The following is a 22,338-nucleotide window of genomic DNA, read 5'->3' as shown; positions in this document are numbered from 1 at the left end:
TCTGTGAGAATGTGATGAGTCAGCATTTTTTCACTTCTTTTCTTCCTTCCAACATACCCCTCTACGGAAGATGGCACATGCAGAGAGAAAAGAACTGTTGTCCTGGCAGCCATTAGACCTAGACTTGTCCATCAGAGTGTGTCTCCGCTGCTCCAACACTTAGTAGCCAGGTGGCGTCCAATCTCACTGTAATTCAACATATGGTTCTATTGATGTTAACGTATAGGTTCATGTCGTCGCCACTAGCGCTATCTTTATTACTAACATGATATACACTTCATTATATAAAAGCATACATTGTTGTTTGACATCTAATGTTAAGAACCCTTTGTGAGTTCCCTGCAGAAGTTGGCTAGTCATGTGACACTTCAAGTGGGAAACAAGCGACTTGAAGCATCATTATTTTGTGTGCACTGTGTGAGTGAGATTTTGAAATTCATGAACCTAAAACAGCATCTTCACACAGATTTAATTCAAAGTTGAAACTTTCATTTCAGATTCTGTCACAGAACTGAATCACGACTAAGTATTCACACAGAAACACGGCCAGTAGTTCAAGACGGCATCGCCTGGCCGGGTCACTTCCAGCGCCCTCCCACCTTCCCCTTGCCGTGGCATTTTTTGCTGCAGTGAGAAGGAAAAAACAGTTAACAGTCGCAGACAACAGTTCAGATTCATGGTGAATTTGAAGTTGCCCCTCTTTTTGTCTTGACAGCACAGTCCCTTTCTATTTCCTGTGTGTGTTTGCGTGTCTTTGCGTGGCTGAGGGAAAGAAGCCCAGAGAAGAATTCACACTCACAATTTCTGGGCGTGTTGGATTCGGTTCAGCAGCACATTAATCTGGAAGTGAAGAGGTCAGACGACGTTATACAGAGATGCAAGTGTTTCATTGTACTCAGGTGCAATGCTGTTATTGGAGGCACTGCAGGCTACCTAACTCTGGTCAGGCCCATTCTGTAAATAGTAACCTGCGAAATGTGGAATATATAATTCATTTTAGATTAATTGCAACATCATGTTAAAAGGGAAGATGCAGTTAGAAGTTTGATGCCTCTAAATATAGTCAGTGATTCAACATCCTTCACTTCCAAGAAAGCAGAATTGTAATATTTAATGTGTTGATTCTCATGCTCGTTGATGCTAGATAGACTTGGTGCTTCTGTTTTCTGTCCAATATTGTATAATATATCAGTCAAACTAAGAAGAATTTCTCTTGGAGGCCGTGTGGAGTTTGACCTTAGAAAAACAGAGAGACTTGCTGTTTGACCATAACCGCCCAGCACCCTCAGGTACCTCATACTTCTGCCGCTTCATCTTCTCCGTCAGGTCGAACTTCTCCGACTCCAGCTCGTAGATGTTGGTCCACATCTCATTGGCTCTTTTCCTGCAACACAAGAGCACCACCTATACAATGAGCTAACAACTAACATGGACCTGAGAAGATGGAGCTCTGGGGACGTGCATCTGCAAGGACTGGTAAACAATATTCAAAAAGGAGGCTGCCGTGTCTGAATCTCGGATAAATGCTGGCTCACCGAAGACCGTCTTCTCGCAAGTCCTCGATGGCGAGTGGCTTCCGTCTCTCGGCCAGCGTCTTCTTCTTGATCTCCCGCGCAGTTTGTTTCTTGCCTCGTCTCTGCTCCACCTGGCCAGATCAAACTTTAAAGACTGACCATGCTGTGACTCTGCTTTGTCAGCTGTGACTCTGACCTTAGCTAAGAAGCCTCCAAAGTGAGCCCCCATGTTGGAGAGCACCTTCTTCTTCTTGGCCTCATCATCTGCTCGCTTCTTGGCCTCTTCTTCTTCTTTCCTCTGCCTCTCTTCCTGAAGAGAGGTTAGAAGACTCAGCAGGTCAGCGAGAGCTTCCATACGATCTGCAGCCCAGTCTGTATTGCTGAGTGACAGGAGCAAACCTGAAAGCCTCAACACTGTGAATATATATATATATACAGTATGTTCTTGGAACTCAGTACCGCGATCCTGGTCTGTCTGTCTCGCTCCTTCTCCGCTCTCACTCTCTGCTGCTCGGCCCGTTCTGCTCTTCGACTCTCCTGCAACACACATGCCATGACCGCCGCGCTCTTCTGCTGATCTGATGTGACGGAGGTCTCACAATCCTCTCCTTCAGACCAATCAGCTCCTCTTCCTCTTTCTTCCTCTGCTCAAAGTGGACATCGATCAGCGTCTGCAGCTCCAGCAGGTCTTTCTCCATCCTCTTCCTGTGGATATCCTGACACACACACAAACACCAGCCGTCGTGGCTCAGCTGCTGCCAAGGGACAAGTTAACTTGCTGCTCACATCAAAGTCCACCCTCTCGCCCTCTGGGATTTTGGGGGCCGCGAGCTGTGTGACCATGGGCCTGCTGCACGACAGCACAACACGCTTGAGTTCAATGGATGTCTCTTTAAAAAAATACTCACATAGTAAAAAAAAACGTACTTGTATTTTGGGCGCCCTTCTACAAAATAAAAAAAAAAAAAAAAGAAAATCACAAATGATAGAATAATAACATATGGAACAGTGTCGAAGCTGGTCACTTTTCTATTAATTTTGTATTAATGTTTGCATTTATTGTTTTTATTTTTGTTCCACTGCCTCAAATTAAAGGGAAAGCATGCACACCAAACGACTGTCAACAGTCTCACCTCCCTCTCCTTGCTCCTCATCGTCCTCTGTGGAGCGAATATTTCAGAATCAACATGGTTCAGACGAGGCTGGCAATATAGTGACACCCTCTCACCCTCTGGTTGGACTCTGGATGTGAGAGAAACACAGGAAGAGTTACATGGCCATCACGACTCGTACAGTAGACGGTGGACACGTGTGCGTACCCATGATCATCAAACTCAGACATTGCTGCCCTGCAAACACAGGTCCTGAAAAAAGACAGAAGGAGGCAGTAAATATGGCAGGAGGTACAGTCGATCCAGACCAGAACCGTGACAGGAACAGCTTCTTCCCCTCGGCTGTCAGACTGTTGAATTCGTCATCAGCTGTTTATTTTTATTTTTATTTTTATTGACAGCACTTTATTCCAGTGGGATCCCAACTGACCATGGCAATAAAATGAAATTGAACTGATTCTGATTCTGAATAGGTTGTGTGGAATTATTTATCTTTTTATTTATTGTTTTTTTTTTTTTTGAAGGAATTAAACGCTTTCATGATAGTAGGTAAAATTCAGGTCAGTGACAGCGACGTTGAACGACACATTCTTTTCACCATAGACACATGAAAGTAGTTTAGTTCAGTGATTCCGTTGTACGTATATTGAGAATCATAAAGCCACATCTTCCTGCTTGCCCTTGCAGTCAAAGTAAGTGAATGGATAAATCTTTGGTACAAATTCATACGGTCCGATCCAACAATGAAGATGATCATAAGAATAAGAGTAACTGTAAAAGAATGAAGAAGATGAACCTAAACTTGGATGCTACAGGACAACCCACTCTCCTGAACTGCTGCACCAACCCCCGTCGAGTCGATGGAAACATGGGCGCTGAGGCAGCAGGTCAGACTACGATCTACAATCTAAATCTCACACAGCAACGTCCCCTCGCTCCTGTCAAAGAAGAGATGGATTCCTCTTCCGAAGCCTGTGCTTAGACATGTATCCATGAGTGTCGCTGAGGAGAATCCTGCTCGAGTGCCTGATCGGGTGTGGATCCATCTCAGGACCATGACTCAGCTCAGCCTGGTGCTTTGGTTCAAAGACAAAGATTAAGTGTGAAGTCATTTGTAGCTAATGATCTTGGAATAGACGAGAGTCCCGGGATTCAGCTGCAGCAGCATCTGGTTACCAGGATAAGAGTGAGGGATTAGCTGAACGGCCCTGCTGCTTTAATATGATGGAGAGATTAGCTGACTTTCCATTTACGCTAGACAAGTCTATTAGCCACTGATCCAGTCGCAGTCTGCTGGAAGTGGATGTTCAACACAGACTGAGAAGAAAAAGTCAAAATGCTTGGCTCACGGGGAATGTATCGCTTGTGCACGTGTGCAGTGGCGGTGGATCTGTCGCTGATCCCCCTCACAGACAGACACTCGGAGGATGTGGATCTGGGTAAACATGGCACCCAGACAAATGAAGGATGAGGGATTGTGGGAGGAATGCTTCTCCGCACTTCAGTGATGAATGTTTTTCTGGCTCAGCGTTGAATCAACAGACGGAGGCATTATTTTAGAACTGACAGCATCAGCCCAACATGGAGGTGTTTACTGGTCTATCCATCAAGGACAATATATATAAAACTGTGAAGATGAATGTAGAATGTAATATTCAGTATAGTTTAATGGGAACATTCATGTTCATATTTGCACTTTTTGTGACCATATCCACTCTCAGGATCCTCACAGGTCTGCTGAGTTATCGGGATTGATTCATTTGATGTGACTCCATGTCAATGAATTCCACGTAAAATAGGATTCACGACAGCACAGGCACATATCTGACAGTTAAGCTACAAAATCCTGGACTCTGCTGTTGCTAGCTTCATCCCTCTACATCTGCCAACACACGGCAGAGGAAAGACCAAAAACCCAGTCATAAAAGTCACATCTTAACTAGTTTCCACCAATGCAACATGTAAGTCCACTAGATCCAAGTCACATAAAAAAAGTGAAGCACATACCTTGCGCAGGAGAGACAGTGATGCTGTGACGCTGGAGAAAACAACAACAACTGAACCAAGGAGCACCGATTTATATAAGGGGTCCTCTTGGGGGGCAGTGAGGGGCACTGAGACTAACGTGTGTGTGGCCACATGGGATTCACCAACCACAAAGGGAAAGACTTGCAAAGAAAAACATTCCAATATTTGAGTTATTTATAGAATATTTTAGATTTGAGCAACATAATGCGCAACAGTGTTTGACAGGAAGAACTCCTGGTGGCTGTTGGAATACACTATTTTGTACTCAAATGTTTTAATATATTTTTCATCTTCTGCTTTATTTTTCATTTGTCTCACTCTCTTTTTTAACTCATGTTTAATTGTGCCATAATTCACTGCAACATGTATTGCCTTTGGTTACTTTGAGCTTTGAAGCCATTCAACTAATCTACACTGGGATATTCAATCATTTTGAATATTTTTTAAGGAGCGACACTATGGATGAATCAAACATCCCATCAATGTTTGTGCCAACATTTTTTGGAGCACAGGTGGGTGGGCCAACATATGGAAGTCGATCCCGGTCTGAACTGGAGTACAAACACGGAGCAAAACGTTGTGATGTGTTACATCACAGCATGTTGTCCGGTCAACCTCCAGCCATATTTGTATTTCTTTCACACGCCCTGCACTTTAAAGGTCAAATGCAAATATCCCACGGAAGCAAATTCATGTGGTGGAAGCAGCTACATGGTGTCAGGGAGAGGTAGGTTGGAATGAGCATTTCTCTATGGCGTGTGTTTGAATGTGGCAGAGAGGATGCTGTCTGCGGTCATCTATCTGCTGGCATCAGGTGAGGTCCTCACTGCACTGGTCACTCATGTCCTGACACACATGGTCTGACGCGATCTCTCCTCAGGGTCTGTGTCTCTCTGCGCTGAGTATCAGGTCGTGAATGGTCGACGCACCTGGAGTAGCGCTCAGAAATATTGCAGAGCGCACTACACCGACCTCGCCACGGTCAGCAACCGTGAAGACATGGATCGACTGAGGAGCGCAGTCACAGCAAGTGGAGTAAGTCGGGACATCTGGATTGGACTGAGAGATAGGCTCCAAGAGCCGTCCTGGAAGTGGTCTGAGGCTGGAACTGGAGAAGTCAACTACACCAACTGGGCCAGTGAAGCTGAACTGACTCATCACTGTGGGGCAATGTCGGCCAATGGCACATGGACTGATAGGACATGTGACGCAACCATACCCTTCATCTGCCGGAGCGGTGAGTAATCCAGCCAGATCAAAGGATTTGTTTCAAGTCTCCAGAGGATGGAGGAGCTCAGCACCGCGTTGTATCTCTGTGTTCTGTCTGACAGGCGGCTCCGAGGAGTTGTATGTTGTTGAAGAAGAAATGACTTGGATGGATGCCCAAAGGCACTGCAGACAAAACCACAGTGACCTGGCCAGTGCCACCAGCCCACATGAAAACATGGCACTATGGCATAAGATCTCGGAGAACGAGACCACGCCGCTGGTCTGGATCGGTTTGTTCAGGGATAGCTGGGTGTGGTCGGACAACAGCCACAGCTCCTTCCGAAACTGGGGTCCCTTGAAGCCCAACAATGATGGGAGGTGTGTTGCATTGGAAAGCTCACTTTTATATTGGCAAGACCGGCGCTGTCAGTTGAAAAAAGCCTTCTGCTGCCACGGAGGTAAGAAGCTGAAGCAAACCAAACAGCTATGAAAACTATATGTCCTCTGCTCCAAGTCTCTGGCTGATAGCAGAGATATTAAGACATCTATTTTTCCCTTTTTGCTTTCTCTCTAAAAAAAAAAAAACTCACTCTGGTAACCCTGAATCAAAATTTTTAAAAAAAGTGTCGCTCGCTGCACAATTAAAATAATTTTTGGACTCCATGCTACACTATAAATAAAGTTGAGCCCATCTGCAGATATCAAATCTCACACGCTAATAATGTGGCTCCACATCAAAAATGACATTTTAAAAGTTTAAATGTTGGGTTTCAAAATGGCCGCCTCACTGGCAAGGCTGTGCCGACCACTCTGTTGCTGCAGAGGAAGATGGTCGCGCATATTCTGACAGACATGAAACTTTAGATCCAGGAGGAATAGTTAGCATGATGTATCAGGCCATGTATGTTCATAGCAGGGTCTTAAGGAAAATACCCCTCCCTCACACTAACATGCCAAAAGTCACCTCCTCATCTCAGGGTGTCAACACTTCAAATGTGGTGGAGAAGTGGAGGAGGTACCACACTGTAGGTGACTTCAAATTCATAATAGGGCCCCTTACAATGCTCTGCTAACAGCTTTTGGAGTTTCACGTCACGTCAGTCATTAGCTCAAAGCTACATTTAAGAAATTTGATGATTAATATTTGCTCATCTTACAGAAGTGACTTGGAAGAGAATCGTGAGACTGGAAATGACATCCAGTTATTTGAGTAACGTCGCTAATTCCCCATTGCCTGAAATGATTCTGAGCCAGGTATGAATTTACTCATAATCCAAAATGACTTCGTTCTACAGATTGTTTTCCATTATTAACATGATCTTCGTACATGCTACAATATTGATGTTCAGATTAGCATATGATTTAACATGAATTACATTTGTCTTTTTTTACTATTCATCTTCATTGGTTATATTTTAGTCAATTTTTAATCATTGTTTTCGCCCCTGAAGTAGGATTATTTTTAATGATTATATTATTATTATTTAATAATTGCTTTTTTTTATTGAATACTGGGTAAATAAATTGCAAAGCATAATATTTTTATGGGATGTTGGAGGCAAGGAAAAATAACGTTGACGCCATCATTTTGTAATTCTGCCTTTTCCTCTATCCACAGATCAAGGGTCGTTTAAAAGGAGCCAAGGTCAAGATTTGGTGACATATTGAGAAGAGAAAAAACACCGACCATCCTGTTAAAGAATAACTTTATGATGCTTTATAATATTGCATTTTCCACAAAGCATTGCATTAAAACCAGGGCTGCACAGTACAATTCCAGAGGTGAATCTGGTAGAAAAACACAGTGATAATGTTGCAGTCCTGATGTTGCACATGAAATGATAATGACCTCTGAATGTACATGTGTTGGCCACCTCCTCAATCTCCTGTCCTGTGACACCTTCAGAAAAAAATCCACAGCCGGCTGAAAGAGTTTATATCCAAGATTTATTTCCTTTCTGAAAAGCATGACCGTGGGCACACGTGCTCAGCTGTCCGGCATGCGGGAAGTATAAATAGGTGGGGAGCTTGACAGGTGCCATCTTGAGGTTATTATAAATAGGCGTCAGCAAAAAGTAAAACCACCAAAGTTAAAGTAGAGGTTGGTGAAGAAGGCCAGATGACTAGAGTCCAGGGGAATTTGGGAATAAAACTCTGTCTAGATTGTTAAAAAATAAATCACAGAAGTTTTTTTGTTTTTTTTTTAGTTTTGTAGTGTAGGAGTTTGTACTTTTACTTTTTTTTGTCACAGGAACAGCTTCTTCCCCTCGGCCGTCAGACTGTTGAATTCGTGAACAGCCTTGTTGTTATTTTATTTTATTATTTTTTGTCAGCACTTTATTCCAAAACACTTTCCTAGTTGGTGGGCTCCCCACTCCCAACTGTTCTTTGATGTGTACTGTAACTATATATTTTAAAATGTAATTTGCTTTGTTGTTTGTTTAATGCCAAACTGTTAAAACAATTGTAGTGTCTATAGCATTCATACGAACGCTTCAAAAACTAGCACCTTGAAAACAATCTCTAAAAGTTGAGGAGCCCTAACTTTTTAAACAATAAAAAAAAAAAAATCTGTGACAATAATTCACTAAAAAAAACAGGGCTTATGGTTTGATTGGCACAGCACATCATAAGGCACCACTAGATTGTGTACACTGCAAACAGCAATGCCCTAAAAATAAAATAACTCATGGCAAAAAAGGCAAAACAGTGGATTTAAGTTTTAGGTTGGACTTTCATATTTTACCTGTTGAATGGGCAGAACTGGATAATTTTCAGCCCTGAGGTCAATAAATGACTTTGAAAGGTAACCTAGTAACTTGAATTTATTTCCCTTTGGAGTCTGAGTTTCATCTTGCACAGGGCGCATCCAAACATTCTAGAAGAAAACCTGCACAACCCCGATCCTTTGAAGCCCTGTTTGGATATCCTCGATCCATCCAATCCACGTTTCACTGAAGTGGCACAACGTCATCATGAAATCACATGTGGCAGACCAAACAGCAGTAACATTCCAACCATCACAGTCAGTAATGGCCAGAGGTGGTTCCAGGAAGAAGGTGAATGGGAGTCAAGGCTCAATGATGCTCCATTAGCTACATACAAATACATGAAAAAGGAACACAGTTGTCGTGCTGACAGCTTATAAAAATCGATGAAATAATCTCAAAACGTATTGTCTACTGACTTTAAATCAGCACAAGTCTGACTGGATTGGCACACAGTTGCAGGAATTGAACACAAACAATGCTCACTGTAGGTCTGAATTAACTAATAACATATTGCTCATGTAAACTGGGTACATGGGACATTTAAGCTCTGCTCAGTGACATCAGTGCTTGAACCACAGAACCCCCCCCGTTTCCTATGGAAAATACAAAACTCCTCCATGGGTCTCATGGATTACGTGAAGACTCAAATCAATACTTTCAAAAAGACTCTCCGGTGTAGCGTTGATACTGTCGATGAACATTACTGCACAGCTGTTTGATGTACAGACACGGCCTCCTTTCACTCTCTGCACATGTCCAGGTGTTAAAACTAGAGGGCCGAACAAACTCCTCGGCTCAATCTTAAAAGGGTTAGGAAGGCTCATAGATTTCTTTTAAATGGACGCATAACCAGCCAATAACGCGCACATGAACGAACGACACCCACCAGAAAAGCATGTGTTTGTTGCGATGGCTTCAGGGAGTCATCAACAGAGCAGAGCTGTTTTTGAAGACAAGCAAGAAGTGTTCCATATATCTGAACGTTAGCGACATAGTTCAAACCTTCTGGCATCCTTTTCCCTGAGTGTGGTCTACAGGTCTTTCTTGACCTCTGACCGACTGGCCTCCGTTTTGCTGGGCTCTCTTTGGTTTGGGCTCAACAGCTCTATCAGATCGTGAAGGGCCTTTTTGATTTGAGCTCCAAATTTATGGGCATCCTGGAAGCAAGAAACAAAATTCAACATAGGATATTGAACAGTCATACAAAAAAAACTCAACAGACTACTACTAAAGGAAGCCATGACTGACGATAAAGTTGCCCATCTTTTCTTAAGGCTCTGACATTTGTCACTATATAACTTTTGGTGTCTCGACGTCACCGCACTGACTCCCTGTCGCTGCCACAGTGGGGAACCTCTGGGACACATAAGGAACGTACTAAATAATATTACAGCACAACCCTAACTACTTTTATTTTGGGAAGGTTCTTGATGAAACCACTCAGAAACAGCCAATGGAAACCTCAGAGTGATGTGATCAGCTCACTGTGTTGTCACCACTGTTCCCTCAGTTTAGCCTTTAGTCTGCACATATTGCAGTATGAATGGAATCTCATTAGACTTGAATGACGATGAGCTATAAAAGAGACTCTCATGGTTACACACTCATAACTGAGAGTAGTGAATCACAGGTGGGAAGTCTGTAACAGCTAAGCGGAACAAAAAAAGAGTCACATATTTTCGCTCTTTAGAAATGAAGTTGTGTCTCAATCCCAATGGGCTCAAGTGCGTGTCTGGAAATATCACACAAAATAAAGAGAGGAGTTTATACTCACGGTGTCCGAACAGGAGTGTTTGCAGGAGATGTGGAAGTTAATCACGTTGTCTCCAACAAGGTAGTAGGAAACCCCGTAGCCATCATCAGCCACCTGGAGAACACACATCTTTTAGTCTGGTCACAAAAGGACTTTACTGAGGACCATAAGACCTCGGAGCTCTTTGTTCTGAACTACCACTCCTTCCTGGAGTTCATATGATTTCCTGCTTGCACAGTTAGGCAACTCTTCATTCAAACAAGCTCCGAGCAATGTCATACTGTCAAGTACTTTGGATGACGCACTCGTATGAATAAAAAATCCTACAAACATGCCAGTCATCGTTATCGTAATGAAGCTTCACTGCCACTGTCTGTTGGTCTTTGCATAGCAATATCAGGAAAGCACATTGTAGCCACGTGGAGTCTTCAGACTTATAAGAGCAGAATGAAATCCCTCATGAAGCATCAATCACATTAATCCAAACCATCTTCAGCAGCTGACACTCGGGTACTTTACCCCATTTGAAAATGATTCCCATTGTGCTTGACGTTTTAATTTTAGTTTTTAAAATGCATCTGCTGGTGGGTTGTTGAACAAACAAAAGCGATGCTGTTGTGTTGTTTATATAGGAAGTGTAAAAAAACGCAGCCCCACACTGCTCTGTAGAATCACACAACAGATAGATGAACATGCATTCCTTATGCAGTGATGTGGGGGAAGCAGTTTTCTTTCACACCACTGATCTCTCACCGAGGGCTCATGAAACAGTCTGGATGGAGATATTTGACTTGTCCTGTTTTTCTCATTGTCCACCACGAAACCCGCCCTCATGAAGCATATCCCCGCATGAGTAACAAATATTTGATATCGACACTGAGCTAATGCGTTTATTTTGCAGCCTAAATCAAGAACATTTCAGATTCATCAGTATAATGAGGCAGCACTGACCGGACCAAAGCCTCCTCCACAGGAAATATACTCCGGGTGGTTGACCAAGTCGAACAACTCAACCTGCTGGACTGCTGTCTGACTGGTCGACAATCTCCACGGCTCAGACAGAACCTGAAAGACTTCATTGATCAGTGATCAGCAGACCAATTGGAAAACTTGTAAAGCTAAAATCTACCTCTTTCAAAAAAGGAGACTCTACACCTAGATATTTGGACACAACGTAGAGGCAGAACAGATGTCTGTCGATGCCAGCTCCTGTCATCGCCATGCGGTAAAGATGCTGGTGTTTTTCTGACGCAGCGCGGAACAGGCGTCTGCACACATCTGCAGACTGAAGAGAGAAACAGAGAGAGAGGGAGTCACGGCGGCCCCATTGAAACACAGCTACACGAACAAAGAGAAACGGTGCTCACCTCTCCGGCTTCCAGGGCTCGGACAAAGGCACTGCTCTCGCTGGTGCAGGAGCGAACAGTCTCGGTCCTGCCTTCCCTGAAGAGACGGGTCATGGAGGCCTCATACGTAAGGCAGAACGATCCTCGGCCCTGAAACATAAAAATGTGTGTGTTGCACTTCAGTAATAGCCAAGATTTTGTCCAATGAATTACTTGTGTGACTAATGCTATCGTGATCCTTTTTTAAATAGTTTTACTATGTACAGTATTCCTTAAAATATGTTGTTTCATGTCCCATACCTACATTTTGAATTGAGTTATATTCATGCATTTGCATTAACTAATATGAAGCAGTGGATCGATGGAAACTCTCACACCGTTGACTCAACATTATCACCTAGATTTGCCTGGCTTATGATTGTTGATCATTGTCTTCATATAACAATTTAGATTCATTTAAATTCAATATCATGCACTCAAGGTCACAATAAACGAGACAGACTGTGATTTTCCTTTCTTTCCCCGAGTGTTTTTTGAGGATTTTCGATTGATTTTTTTCGGGTTAAACTTGTTGACAATAGTAGCAAAGTGTCATGCTTAAAAATGTGAACATTCTTTCATCATAAATGAGTTGAATGGGACAGTAATGTACATCTGCTTCAAAGATATGTTTTGTGCTGATCACATTCTTTTTGTGGATGAAATACACAACTGTAACCTCTTCAACACAAGGCGTCTCACCCTGTAGTACGCCATCTGAAGAGCCATCTGAATGAAAGCATCGGGGCTGACTTTGCACTTCTTGATCCGTCCCTTGCCAAAATCCCGGAACAAAAACACATGGAAGTCGATGTCGTCTGCCAGTGTTTGGGCCACAGCCATGGACTGAGCTATCGTCTCCTGAGCCTGGAACGCAACGAGTGCACATCACGGGGTTACCTTGCATGAGTTTAACTCATTCATTAGTCTAGGTAGAGTAGGCCAGTCACAGCTGCATTGCAGATCCACTACTGACCACAGATAACCTGCTGTATGGCAAACATTGAAGGTCTAGACCACGTGTATTGGGGACAAACCTCTGCAGGGATGTCCCAGGTGAGCTTCTGTGGTTTGGGAAGTGATGAGTCAACTTCTCCTTTGCAGTGACCCTCAACGTTGTAGCCAAGCTGGAAGCAGTCCACTGCCAAAACAAACTAAAAACAACAACATTGCAAGTTAATAATGACATTAATAATGACAACTGTAATTTCAATGTTGCTTTTCTTAGTTGAGCATGTAAGACATTATCCGGTAACAGGTTTGATGGTTGAGGGTGTTAATATAATTTCCCTCCCAGCGAGCTGGAGTTGGGAGAGACAGGGTGCGAGTTGCAGGCATCCAGCCCAAAGCAGATGAGTTAAAACTTTCACACGCCAATTCACTTGTTTGTTCATGTCTGACTGGAATACAGATAGGAAACGAAGCCTCACCTCCCACACATGGGCCACCGTTGGTGCATCAGCCCACGAATGCTCTGCTAAGATACCAGACTTCCCATTTTTGTAGTACACGACTGAGATGGATTTGTCAAACCACCTGCAACAAAGACACATTATTGCCATGTTCACGGTTCACAGATTTCATTGAATTCCTGTATACCGGTCATAGCATTTCCCATGCAGCAAGGACTTGGCATAGTTATCCAAACTGGCAGATGGATCATCCCCAATCATGCCCTGCTCCTCATCATCCAGGGTCACGAAGAAGGCAGCTTTCTCAATGCAGTCCAGCGAGCGCTTGTTGACCCCGCTGCTGAAGTACTCCGTCCTGACTTTGGCCCACGGGAGCCTGCAGAACGATGACTCATTTCTTAAAAACAAAGAAGCATATATTTGTTTATTAAGGTAGCAAGTTGTCCCTTCACCTGTCCCCAGCAGTCAGAGCCCCTAGTTGTGACTCTCCCTCTGCAGGAGCCGAGGTATCATCAAGTATCCTCTGGATCTGCAGCTCCAACTCTCTTGGCGTCAGGAGTCGACCGGCGTGGTAAGCCTTGAGGCGAAAAAAGCGTCCTCTGTGATAAACAGCAACGTAGTCACTGTCCTCCAGGTGTTGCACAGTGTCTTGGAGAGAAATAAAGAAGGAAAAACAGGTGTTCAAATGACTTAATTCTGGTCCTGATAGGAGGAAATTTTAGAACACCGCGCACCCCAGTGTATTGCAAGACAAGCTTTAGTGCCCCATGTTTGCCTCACTCATGACATTTGACAACTACTTCTGACACACAGCAGGTTGTGGGAATGAAAAGTGCATATAAGGGACTCGTCACAGTGGATAAAATATGAACACTAAAGCCGATTGTCTCTCACAGTGAGACAGCTTGATGTGTTGGAATACAGTCCAGTTCTTACAGTCAGTAAAGCCACAATTGTTGATGCTCCTAATAAAACCTCAAAGGCATTCTCTCTTCAAAATGATAATCAATTGATCAAAAGGTGTCGTAAGGCCGCAGTAAGGACTTAAGTTTTATCTGTTGCTATGGCACTGCTGCTTGCAAGCTATAATTTCCTTTATCTAGAAATCTGTTTGCTTATTATTAACATTTACACCAGCTAAAAACAAAAATAGAATCATAAGTCAAAACATGTACCTATGAGGAACAATTAGTGTGATAGCTCCTACTTTTTCTGATGCTTTTCATTTGAAATGAATATCATTGTGGTATCATTAATATCACTAATGACAATACTGCTTCTGCGTGTATTCTTACTATTGGTTAGAGTGTCCTCCTATAGAAACAACTATAGCTAAGAAAATTACAGCTATACTATATTATTTCACACTTTTCATGAAAAAAAAACACAATTGCAAGCGCAGATATTATTTGATTCACAAAACTCTTAATGCCGTTTGTTGGTGGTTTCAACAGTAAGATATCAGATGTCCATTGAAACTACCTGTGAGTAATCCAGGGATTCGACAAGTGTCAAACATCCTCTCATATTGATAGGAACAGCAAGGAACTGCAGACCTCAACATGAGCTGAGGAGGAAAGAGATGGACAGACCAGAGGAATGCAGGAGAGAGAGGAGAAAGGAGGATATTGAAAAGAATCGGGTTAACTGTGTGAGCAGACAATTACCCTTAATTCCACTTAGATCTTAAAAACATTGGATGCAGAAGTAAGACATGATTGATAGACGGAAAGCACCAAAACACACACAGTGTTTCTATCCAGAATTAAGTTGTGTCTGACTGTGAAACACCATCATGTCATCAGCATTGTTTAGAGCACTTTACCAGTCTCAGTTCCAGGAGTACGTGTGGTGTTGAATATCCTCTCACACTGAGCTGCACACAGAGGAATGACAGTGCCTGGGATATGACTCTGGGAGACGAACAAAAGAGGTGGAGGAGAGGGAATGATGAGAATAAAAGACAGGTGGAAGGAAACAAGAATACGGCCAAATAAAAGTAAGGAAAAGTAAAGACAGGAAGGAACAAAAGTAATAAGAAAAGAAGACAAGGGGCAGAGTGTGGGATGAGAATGGCAACATGAGGTAATGTCTTTACAGCAACATGCAGCTATTTCTAAACACACAGACACTGCCACTGATGCACAGATGCTGATCACAGACAAAACACAACCTGGTTAATTTAACACGCCAGGTTGGCAGTTTACTGTACAGTTAAATCCACCACCATTTTCCAACCTCTTTAAGGTTGATACAAAGGAGACAATATAATCATGTTAAAACACTTTACTCACTGGTTTAATTTCTTCTCTATTCAGCTTACGTCGATAGAGAAACATGGCGTGAATGGTGTTGCCTGCTCTGGCCGCCTGAATGGGTGTTGGTGTCACATACAAGAAGTCCTGCATGACAAACAGGCAGAACAGAACAGTGAGAAATGATTTATCATCTCTGCAAAAGAGTGATTGGAGTTACGGTTTTGTCAGCCAATTGTTTCTTTGCTTGAGTGTAAACAGCATGACATTTTCTGGAATGTTAAGAAATGGGCTAATTTAGATGTGGTACATGAATTTTGGTGCTGTTGTGTAGTTTCATGTTCGTTTAACGTTCTTTCAACATGCTCACGGTAATGTCAGTGAAACTGTAGAGGTAGACTTCAATTCTTCAGTATTGTAGTTGGGTTGTGGATCATGTAAGAATTTGAATAATGGAGGCCATTGTTAGTTTCCTGACTACGTGTGAAAGCAATTACGTTACCATCCCGTAGTAGTTGCTGTTGACCATTATTGGGCCTCGTCCTCGTAAGTAAACATATTCCTCCCACCAGTCACTCACCTGAAAAGCAGAAAAGAAAAAGAAAATCCTCATGAACCCCGGTATCAGCAACAACAACTGTGAATTCATTTACTATAAATAATGCAACATCCAGAAACTCACATTGCAATACATTTTTAATAGAATTATATATTAGGCCACTTCTAAGAGCAGAAAGAAAATGAAGACTAAAAGCACCTGCAGAAAAAAAAATGCTCACGACAAGGATTTAGCCTGTATCGCCTTAACAGTATGACGCATTAATCTGGTAATAATTCTGAATAAATCACAATATTTATTGAACATTTGACTTGAGAATGATCAAATGTAAGTTGAATCTGTACACACAAGCGTAAACATCACGGTGGAAGTGCTCAGTGAGCAGACTCATTGCTACAGAGATGACCAGCTGAACAGTTTTTGGCCCTTTTTTTAAACAGAAATTTTCCATCCATCAAAATCTCATTTAGTCTCACTCATCATGCATTTTAATTATGACTCCATGTGGTGCACCTGGAAGTGGTGCACTGAGAAATGCTCTCTGGGAGATATTTTTCTGTAATTTTATTTTAATTTATTTTATTTTATTAATCTGTTTAAGTCCCAACTCCAGTATACAAATATATAATTGTAATAATACATTAAATATCATACATTAACTTTTTTGGAAGACACCTTGCAACTGATTTCATAAATACACTACAACTAAAGTAAAAAACAACATTTTTAATAATTATAAATTCAAAGAGAAAAGTTCTTAAAATTATACTAATAACTATAAAGAATGGCAATTTGCTTACAATATTACAATTCCATGACATTGTTGAAGTATAAAATTCACACCTTAACGTACGGTTGAGCCATTCCGAAACCAAAATGACACATAAATTATTAAACAGCTGGATACATTGAACGACCTTGGGAATTCAGGTTTAAGAATTACACCTTACTTACATAGTTGGAAGCCCATAGAGACTTGAGTTTAAGGTAGAACTGCAGCCGGTTACCAAGGCTGCTTTCAAACTCAGCTGCCAAATTTGTAACCCTCTCGAACTCAGCATCATTTATCAGTGGACGCACTGACTCCAAATACTAAGAACAGAGAAGAACAAAAAATTAACTCAAACCCTTTTTCATTGCTATCCACATCCTGGGATGGAGGGGGAGAAGGGGAGATGAAATATGCTTTTGGTGAGTCATCAATGTTATTGAAGCTACCTGTGACAGCTTACCCTTTTCACTGTGTCCTTGATGGCTGGCACAGGCAGATTAGGCACCAAACCCTGGTAACTGTAGAGCAGTGGCTTCTTGCCTGAAAAGATCCGAACCAGAGCCTAGAAACAGACCGGTGTGCAAAACATTGATTTCACTAATTCAGCATTTTTCATGCATTAGGGACAATGACAGCACAACTGACCACCCAGACTTTGGTTGTGTTTGACATTTTGCCACGCGGCTCAAACATCCAGCGGTGGTAGGAGAGAAGCTGCTTGAGGCAGAGGCGCATGGTGAAGATGAGCAACAACCAGAGCATTGTGCTGAAGAGGACGGCTGACACAACCACCTGGCACTGGTTACCCATCGCCTGACTGGAATCATGGAAGAAGAATAGAACGATAGAAGGACAAAGAATAAGTGAAGCCAGTGATCAAAAGAATTTCTAAAGCACAACAAGCTTCTTCTCAATGTAAATATCAAGCTTAAGATGAATGGGAGAGTCGTTGGAGCGTTTTCCCAAATGAACATTTTAATAAGAAGGCCACCAGTCTGTGTTTGAACACACTCAACTTCCAAGATTCATGATAGAAAAGTATAAAATGTATTTACAGTCTGGTTCCAATTCCAATTGTATCATTCAAAATTTAACTCAGTTGGCAAACAAGGCACCAAGACAGAGCTGGTGAAATACAGAAAAAAACCCCAAAACATTCTTTTTAAGTCCCTGTGGCATTTTTACCTAACAGGCAGGTTCTCCTGGATCTTGGCGATGAGTCCCATGGAGGGGTCAGAGCGGGTGTACATTGTCGCCAAGATTGCAACAACCACAAACAGCCAAGAGGAAGGGCTGGCAGGGTACACGCCTGTTAACACGCTGTTCTGTTGGTTTAAACAGATCCAGTTGAGAAATAATAATCACGTTTGAACCTTGCGCCTTACTCTTGAGAAGAAATGTCGACAAGGGACTTAGCCATTCATTTTTGCATTTTAATTAATTCATGTAGCTTGTCACGCAGCAAGAATAAGTAGTCCTGCACGCTGCACCGAGACGAAGATGTGTGCTCCAACATGCAGAGAGCAATAACCGTACGCAGACATTCTAACAGCAGTCCCTACACTTGTACAAACATGACAGACAGCAGGTTCTAGGTGGGAGCAGAGCTACCTTCAGCCGTACAATACGCTTTTTCCAAGAACGAACTCCAGAGAGGTAGATCTCTGTCAGGGCCTGGTGGGACAGTCGGAGGTCGATGCCATCTGGAGTGACCGTGAACTGGAAGGCCACAGCCTGATGGGCTTCTGCCATTATCACTCACTAGAGGGAAAGGCAGGGGAGACGGAACAACAGAGGAAAAGAACAGGGAAGTGGAATGAATGCCAAACCAGAAATACAAGAATACACATTAAGATTATGAAAAGAGTCTATCAAAAGGAATAACTAACTGTAAAGCAAATTTGTTCAAAGGCTGAGATGATGTCAGTTAACCAAATAAAACTACATCACATGCCTTGCACCTACCAAAACTAATCTAATCTGTTTTATCATCCAAAATATATTTATTTTAGATCGCAAAGGACAGCATCAGGCAATACACAGCTAAAATAAGTCTGTTTACTGGTAGTAGCCTTTGGGTTAAGGACATGTCTGAAACCAATGACTCCAGAGGCTAACAGTAATGTCTGTAAAGAATATTGTAGACACTATATTCACCACAAAGGCAAAGTATTTTTTCAGCAATATAATTCTCAGGGGCAAAAAAAGAGTAGAAAACAAACCAGTCCTGTTACTAATAATCCACAATATTAATAATATAAATATATTCTAGTTACATTGCACATTTCTCAAAAAGAGACTCAATTAAAATAAAAATTGGAAAAACCATTAGATTCATTTTAAGATGTGGCTTTTGACGGCCAAAATTACAATTTGTAGCAGACATTCAAACCACAGCCAATGTCTCGATATTGTTCAACTAATTTTTAAAGCGGTTATAACTCACTGTAATGTCTTGTAAATGACACACCATTTAATGGAAACAACAGAGACAAGCAGTGCAATGTGATAATTGTCTGTGATATGATTGGGTATTTTTGTTCTGTCTACCCACAATGGGGATTGATTATTCTCCATAAATAGGTTGAGGATAATGCCCCAGAGGTTTTCATCAGTGTGTCACCGGATTCCATCTCAGAGGACTCCAGTTGCATGCACAGGAAAATGGACAACACACAGCATGGTGAAATGATGCAGTTTTTCTCACTAACATAATTGCCGTGTAGTATTTTGTTTTTGACTTGCCATTTCATATTCTGCTATGTCACGAATGCCAAGCAGGTTTTAGAAAGAGCCAAAATAATTAGCAACAAAAAAAGAAAAAGGTATTATTGGGTCATCCCATTTTATTTATTTTCTATGTGATGTAAATGTGTCAGCAGGGGCACTAGTGCCACACAATGAAGCCAGTATAAAGAGCAACAATAGGCATTGATTAACCCAGAATACCATGTTAGCATCTTCCACACAATAATGAATATGTAACAATTGACTTTCATGCAAAGAGAACTGGAGAGAAAAAGACCACACGTGTGGAATTTATGTCATGTAAGTCTAAATGGCCAAACCACACACCTGCTCAGCTTTAGAAGTCAGAACTCAGTCATTAACCCACCAGACCGTCTCCATCCATTGAGAGTCAAATATTTTGAAAGCTTTACCATCACAGACAGAACAGTAATCCTGGGTATTTATGCAACTTTCATTCCCCATTCACCATGGAGCTTATGTCTTTAAATCTGGGATACAGAAACAATCACACCTAATAAAGTTTGACAATGACATCTTTGTAATAAAGCCATGCTGATAAGATTATTTAATGAAGTCATTAATCGAGGGAATGAGCTGTGAATAGCTGAAACGTCTGCTGGAAGACACAAAAGGTCACCGTTGGAGAGAGAATGAAGCAGACTAAAATTTTAATCCCATGGCTGGGACACAAAGAGAAGACATATTCAGCTCCTCTATGGCGAGGGAGAGACAAATTACAATCTATGTAACATATTGTGGTACATTTTCAAAAAGTTAAAAGTTTCCAACCATTTTGTGGTGATTAAGCATAAGGTATATTACTGCGAGGAAAAAAAAACAACAACCAATAAATCATATTTGACTCACTCACTATCTAACAGAAGTTTCAATTCCAACAAGAATGCTTCCAGGATTTCACTGCAAACCTTTATGAAAACATTTTCTCATGAGCCTTCTCTCCCGTGATCTTCCACCTGCTAGATAGGATTAAATCTGAATAACAAACAGTTTGTCATTGTCATATTATTGAGGTATTCAAGTATTAAGTTGAGCACCATTGTAATTTAAAACTACACAGCAATCCGAACAAGCGTCCAATTCATTTCTTTAATGCTTTGCATTCAAACCGGTTTCAACATCGTCATACAGTATGACTTTGAATTTGACTTGTTGGCACAACACAAAACAAACAGAAGCTCTATTTATCCTCATACATTACGCCAACTTTATATTCTGTTGCCTCAAGTCTGACTTGCAGCACAGATCATGCTTCCACTTTAGTTGTCCATCAGTAGTCAATAGGGTGCAGGTCACATAGTTAATATAACATACAAAAACATGTCAATCATCCATATTCTTGGTTTGTTGATGGATAGAAGTTTATTGAAAATATATTGCCATGGGTCTAATCTATAATAGTGAACTGATTAAAAAAAGGAAAGACAGAAAGAAAAAGAAAAAAACAAAACCAAAAAAATAAAGATATTAATTCAAAGAAAAAACTTAACCATGGCATAAAATTTGGGTATAGTTTGCTGAAGGGCAGGTTGAAATATAATTAAGAGCACTTAAGCCTTCACATTTGCCTTTGTATTTATCATTATTAAGTACAGTCAACTCATGTACCCGACAAATCCATGACAAGGGAAGGAACTCATTCTAGAACACAGCTGTGGCACATTTACTTACCCTTCACATATTTATTCATAGTGAGCAAAACCCTCCCATTATGTCCTCATCTTTGAGTCAAACTAGTCAAAATCCTTTCTCTCTCAGACACTCAGCATTAAAAATCACCACATTTTGTGTTTAACATAATTCGCACATTATAAATATAAATCTATTTATCTATTTTTCCTATTTATCATTTGTTAACAATGTTGGTCTAGCAATGTCTTTTTTTAACTGTACTTCAGTTCTAACGTCTGAATTTGACATTAACTTTATAGTGCTGCATAACCGCTTCTATACCACCCTAGTCATTTACAGCTCACTCAGGTTTATGTGAGCCATAGAAACAGTTGGACCAGAAGCAGTGCAGTAAATGTGTAACTGTTTTAAAGAAGGACGCGTGTGACGTCATATCATGTACAGTAATATCTGCTAACTTTCTGAATTATTATGATAGTAGATCCAAATCGATATATGTGGCAAACCAGAATGCATGGCTCCAGTAAAGAAAAATAAATTGTTGTAATAATTATAATAAATGTTTAATTATACGACATGGACTTCACAATTACATCCTTAATGCAACCGTTAGTGTTAAAAAAAGGAAGACGTGTCTAGTGATGCCCTACAAGGGAGCCTTAGCAGCAAATATAGCATGCGTAATGTACAGTTTTAAGAACGCATACACGCCACGGCTGCTGTGTTTGGTTTAAAAAAAACGAAGCTAGCTGATGCTAGTTCCGGCTAACAGCCCATTATGTATGTAGTTAGCTGTACACAAACAGGGATTCGAGAGAATGCGCATTGTGTGCTATGGTGTCAAAGAAAATACGCCCATGTCATGATAAAATACCTCTTTGCGTCTTCAGGCTGTGAAGCTGAGCAGAAGCGGGAGTCGAGCAGTAACTCCTAAAGGCGAACGGGATTTTGGTGTCAGTCTCTGTACTGTGGATCCTCCTCCACTGTACACAGATGCTGATGGACCTGGCGTTGCCTTCACGTGCGGTAGGAAATGTCGACACCGTACGGTCACGATTCAAACGCTGCTCTGCTTTTTATTTCATAGCACAATAAACACCGGTTGTTTGTGGTATAATTGTAGGAAAAAATGAGAAGTCCCTTCACTACCAAACTGAAAGAAAATTT

At 41.5% G+C, this 22,338-nt stretch overlaps 3 protein-coding genes across 5 annotated transcripts; 1 reads left to right on the top strand and 2 right to left on the bottom strand.

Moving 5' to 3' along the window:
* Positions 1–490: 490 nt before the first annotated feature.
* On the bottom strand, positions 491–4,815 carry LOC128758579 (troponin T, slow skeletal muscle-like). 2 transcript variants are annotated; one of them, XM_053864671.1, is made up of 11 exons: positions 2,834–4,815; positions 2,648–2,756; positions 2,442–2,460; positions 2,301–2,364; positions 2,114–2,230; positions 1,974–2,051; positions 1,711–1,824; positions 1,536–1,645; positions 1,294–1,384; positions 800–840; positions 491–624 (listed from the first exon to the last, which is right to left on the bottom strand). In XM_053864671.1, exons 4-11 carry the CDS (start codon positions 2,355–2,357, stop codon positions 579–581), a joined length of 654 nt encoding a protein of 217 aa, XP_053720646.1. In that variant the 5' UTR covers positions 2,358–2,364; positions 2,442–2,460; positions 2,648–2,756; positions 2,834–4,815; the 3' UTR covers positions 491–578. The 2 variants fall into 2 exon arrangements, with proteins under 2 accessions (XP_053720646.1, XP_053720647.1); XM_053864672.1 differs by lacking the exon at positions 2,442–2,460.
* A 721-nt stretch (positions 4,816–5,536) lies between these two features.
* On the top strand, positions 5,537–8,626 carry LOC128758578 (macrophage mannose receptor 1-like). Its single transcript, XM_053864670.1, has 4 exons — positions 5,537–5,891; positions 5,986–6,321; positions 7,023–7,117; positions 7,482–8,626. Exons 1-4 carry the CDS (start codon positions 5,654–5,656, stop codon positions 7,521–7,523), a joined length of 711 nt encoding a protein of 236 aa, XP_053720645.1. The 5' UTR covers positions 5,537–5,653; the 3' UTR covers positions 7,524–8,626.
* LOC128758576 (carnitine O-palmitoyltransferase 1, liver isoform-like) lies at positions 7,522–22,181 on the bottom strand. Of its 2 annotated transcripts, none has more exons than XM_053864668.1 (19): positions 22,046–22,181; positions 18,382–18,531; positions 17,956–18,095; positions 17,416–17,587; positions 17,231–17,332; positions 16,953–17,090; positions 15,942–16,019; positions 15,479–15,586; positions 15,010–15,097; positions 13,637–13,832; positions 13,372–13,560; positions 13,203–13,308; positions 12,810–12,926; positions 12,475–12,639; positions 11,755–11,883; positions 11,517–11,672; positions 11,339–11,452; positions 10,409–10,501; positions 7,522–9,791 (listed from the first exon to the last, which is right to left on the bottom strand). In XM_053864668.1, the coding sequence occupies exons 2-19, from the start codon at positions 18,520–18,522 to the stop codon at positions 9,666–9,668; spliced, it is 2,358 nt and encodes a 785-aa protein (XP_053720643.1). In that variant the 5' UTR covers positions 18,523–18,531; positions 22,046–22,181; the 3' UTR covers positions 7,522–9,665. The 2 variants fall into 2 exon arrangements, with proteins under 2 accessions (XP_053720643.1, XP_053720644.1); XM_053864669.1 differs by lacking the exon at positions 15,010–15,097 and adding an exon at positions 14,667–14,751 and having other exon boundaries at positions 7,536–9,791.
* Positions 22,182–22,338: the final 157 nt, after the last annotated feature.

This window comes from Synchiropus splendidus, chromosome 5, assembly GCF_027744825.2.
Source record: "Synchiropus splendidus isolate RoL2022-P1 chromosome 5, RoL_Sspl_1.0, whole genome shotgun sequence".
NCBI classification, from domain to species: domain Eukaryota; kingdom Metazoa; phylum Chordata; class Actinopteri; order Syngnathiformes; family Callionymidae; genus Synchiropus; species Synchiropus splendidus.
The sequence above is the reverse complement of the archived record's forward strand: the minus strand, read 5'-3'. Positions and strand labels throughout refer to the sequence as shown.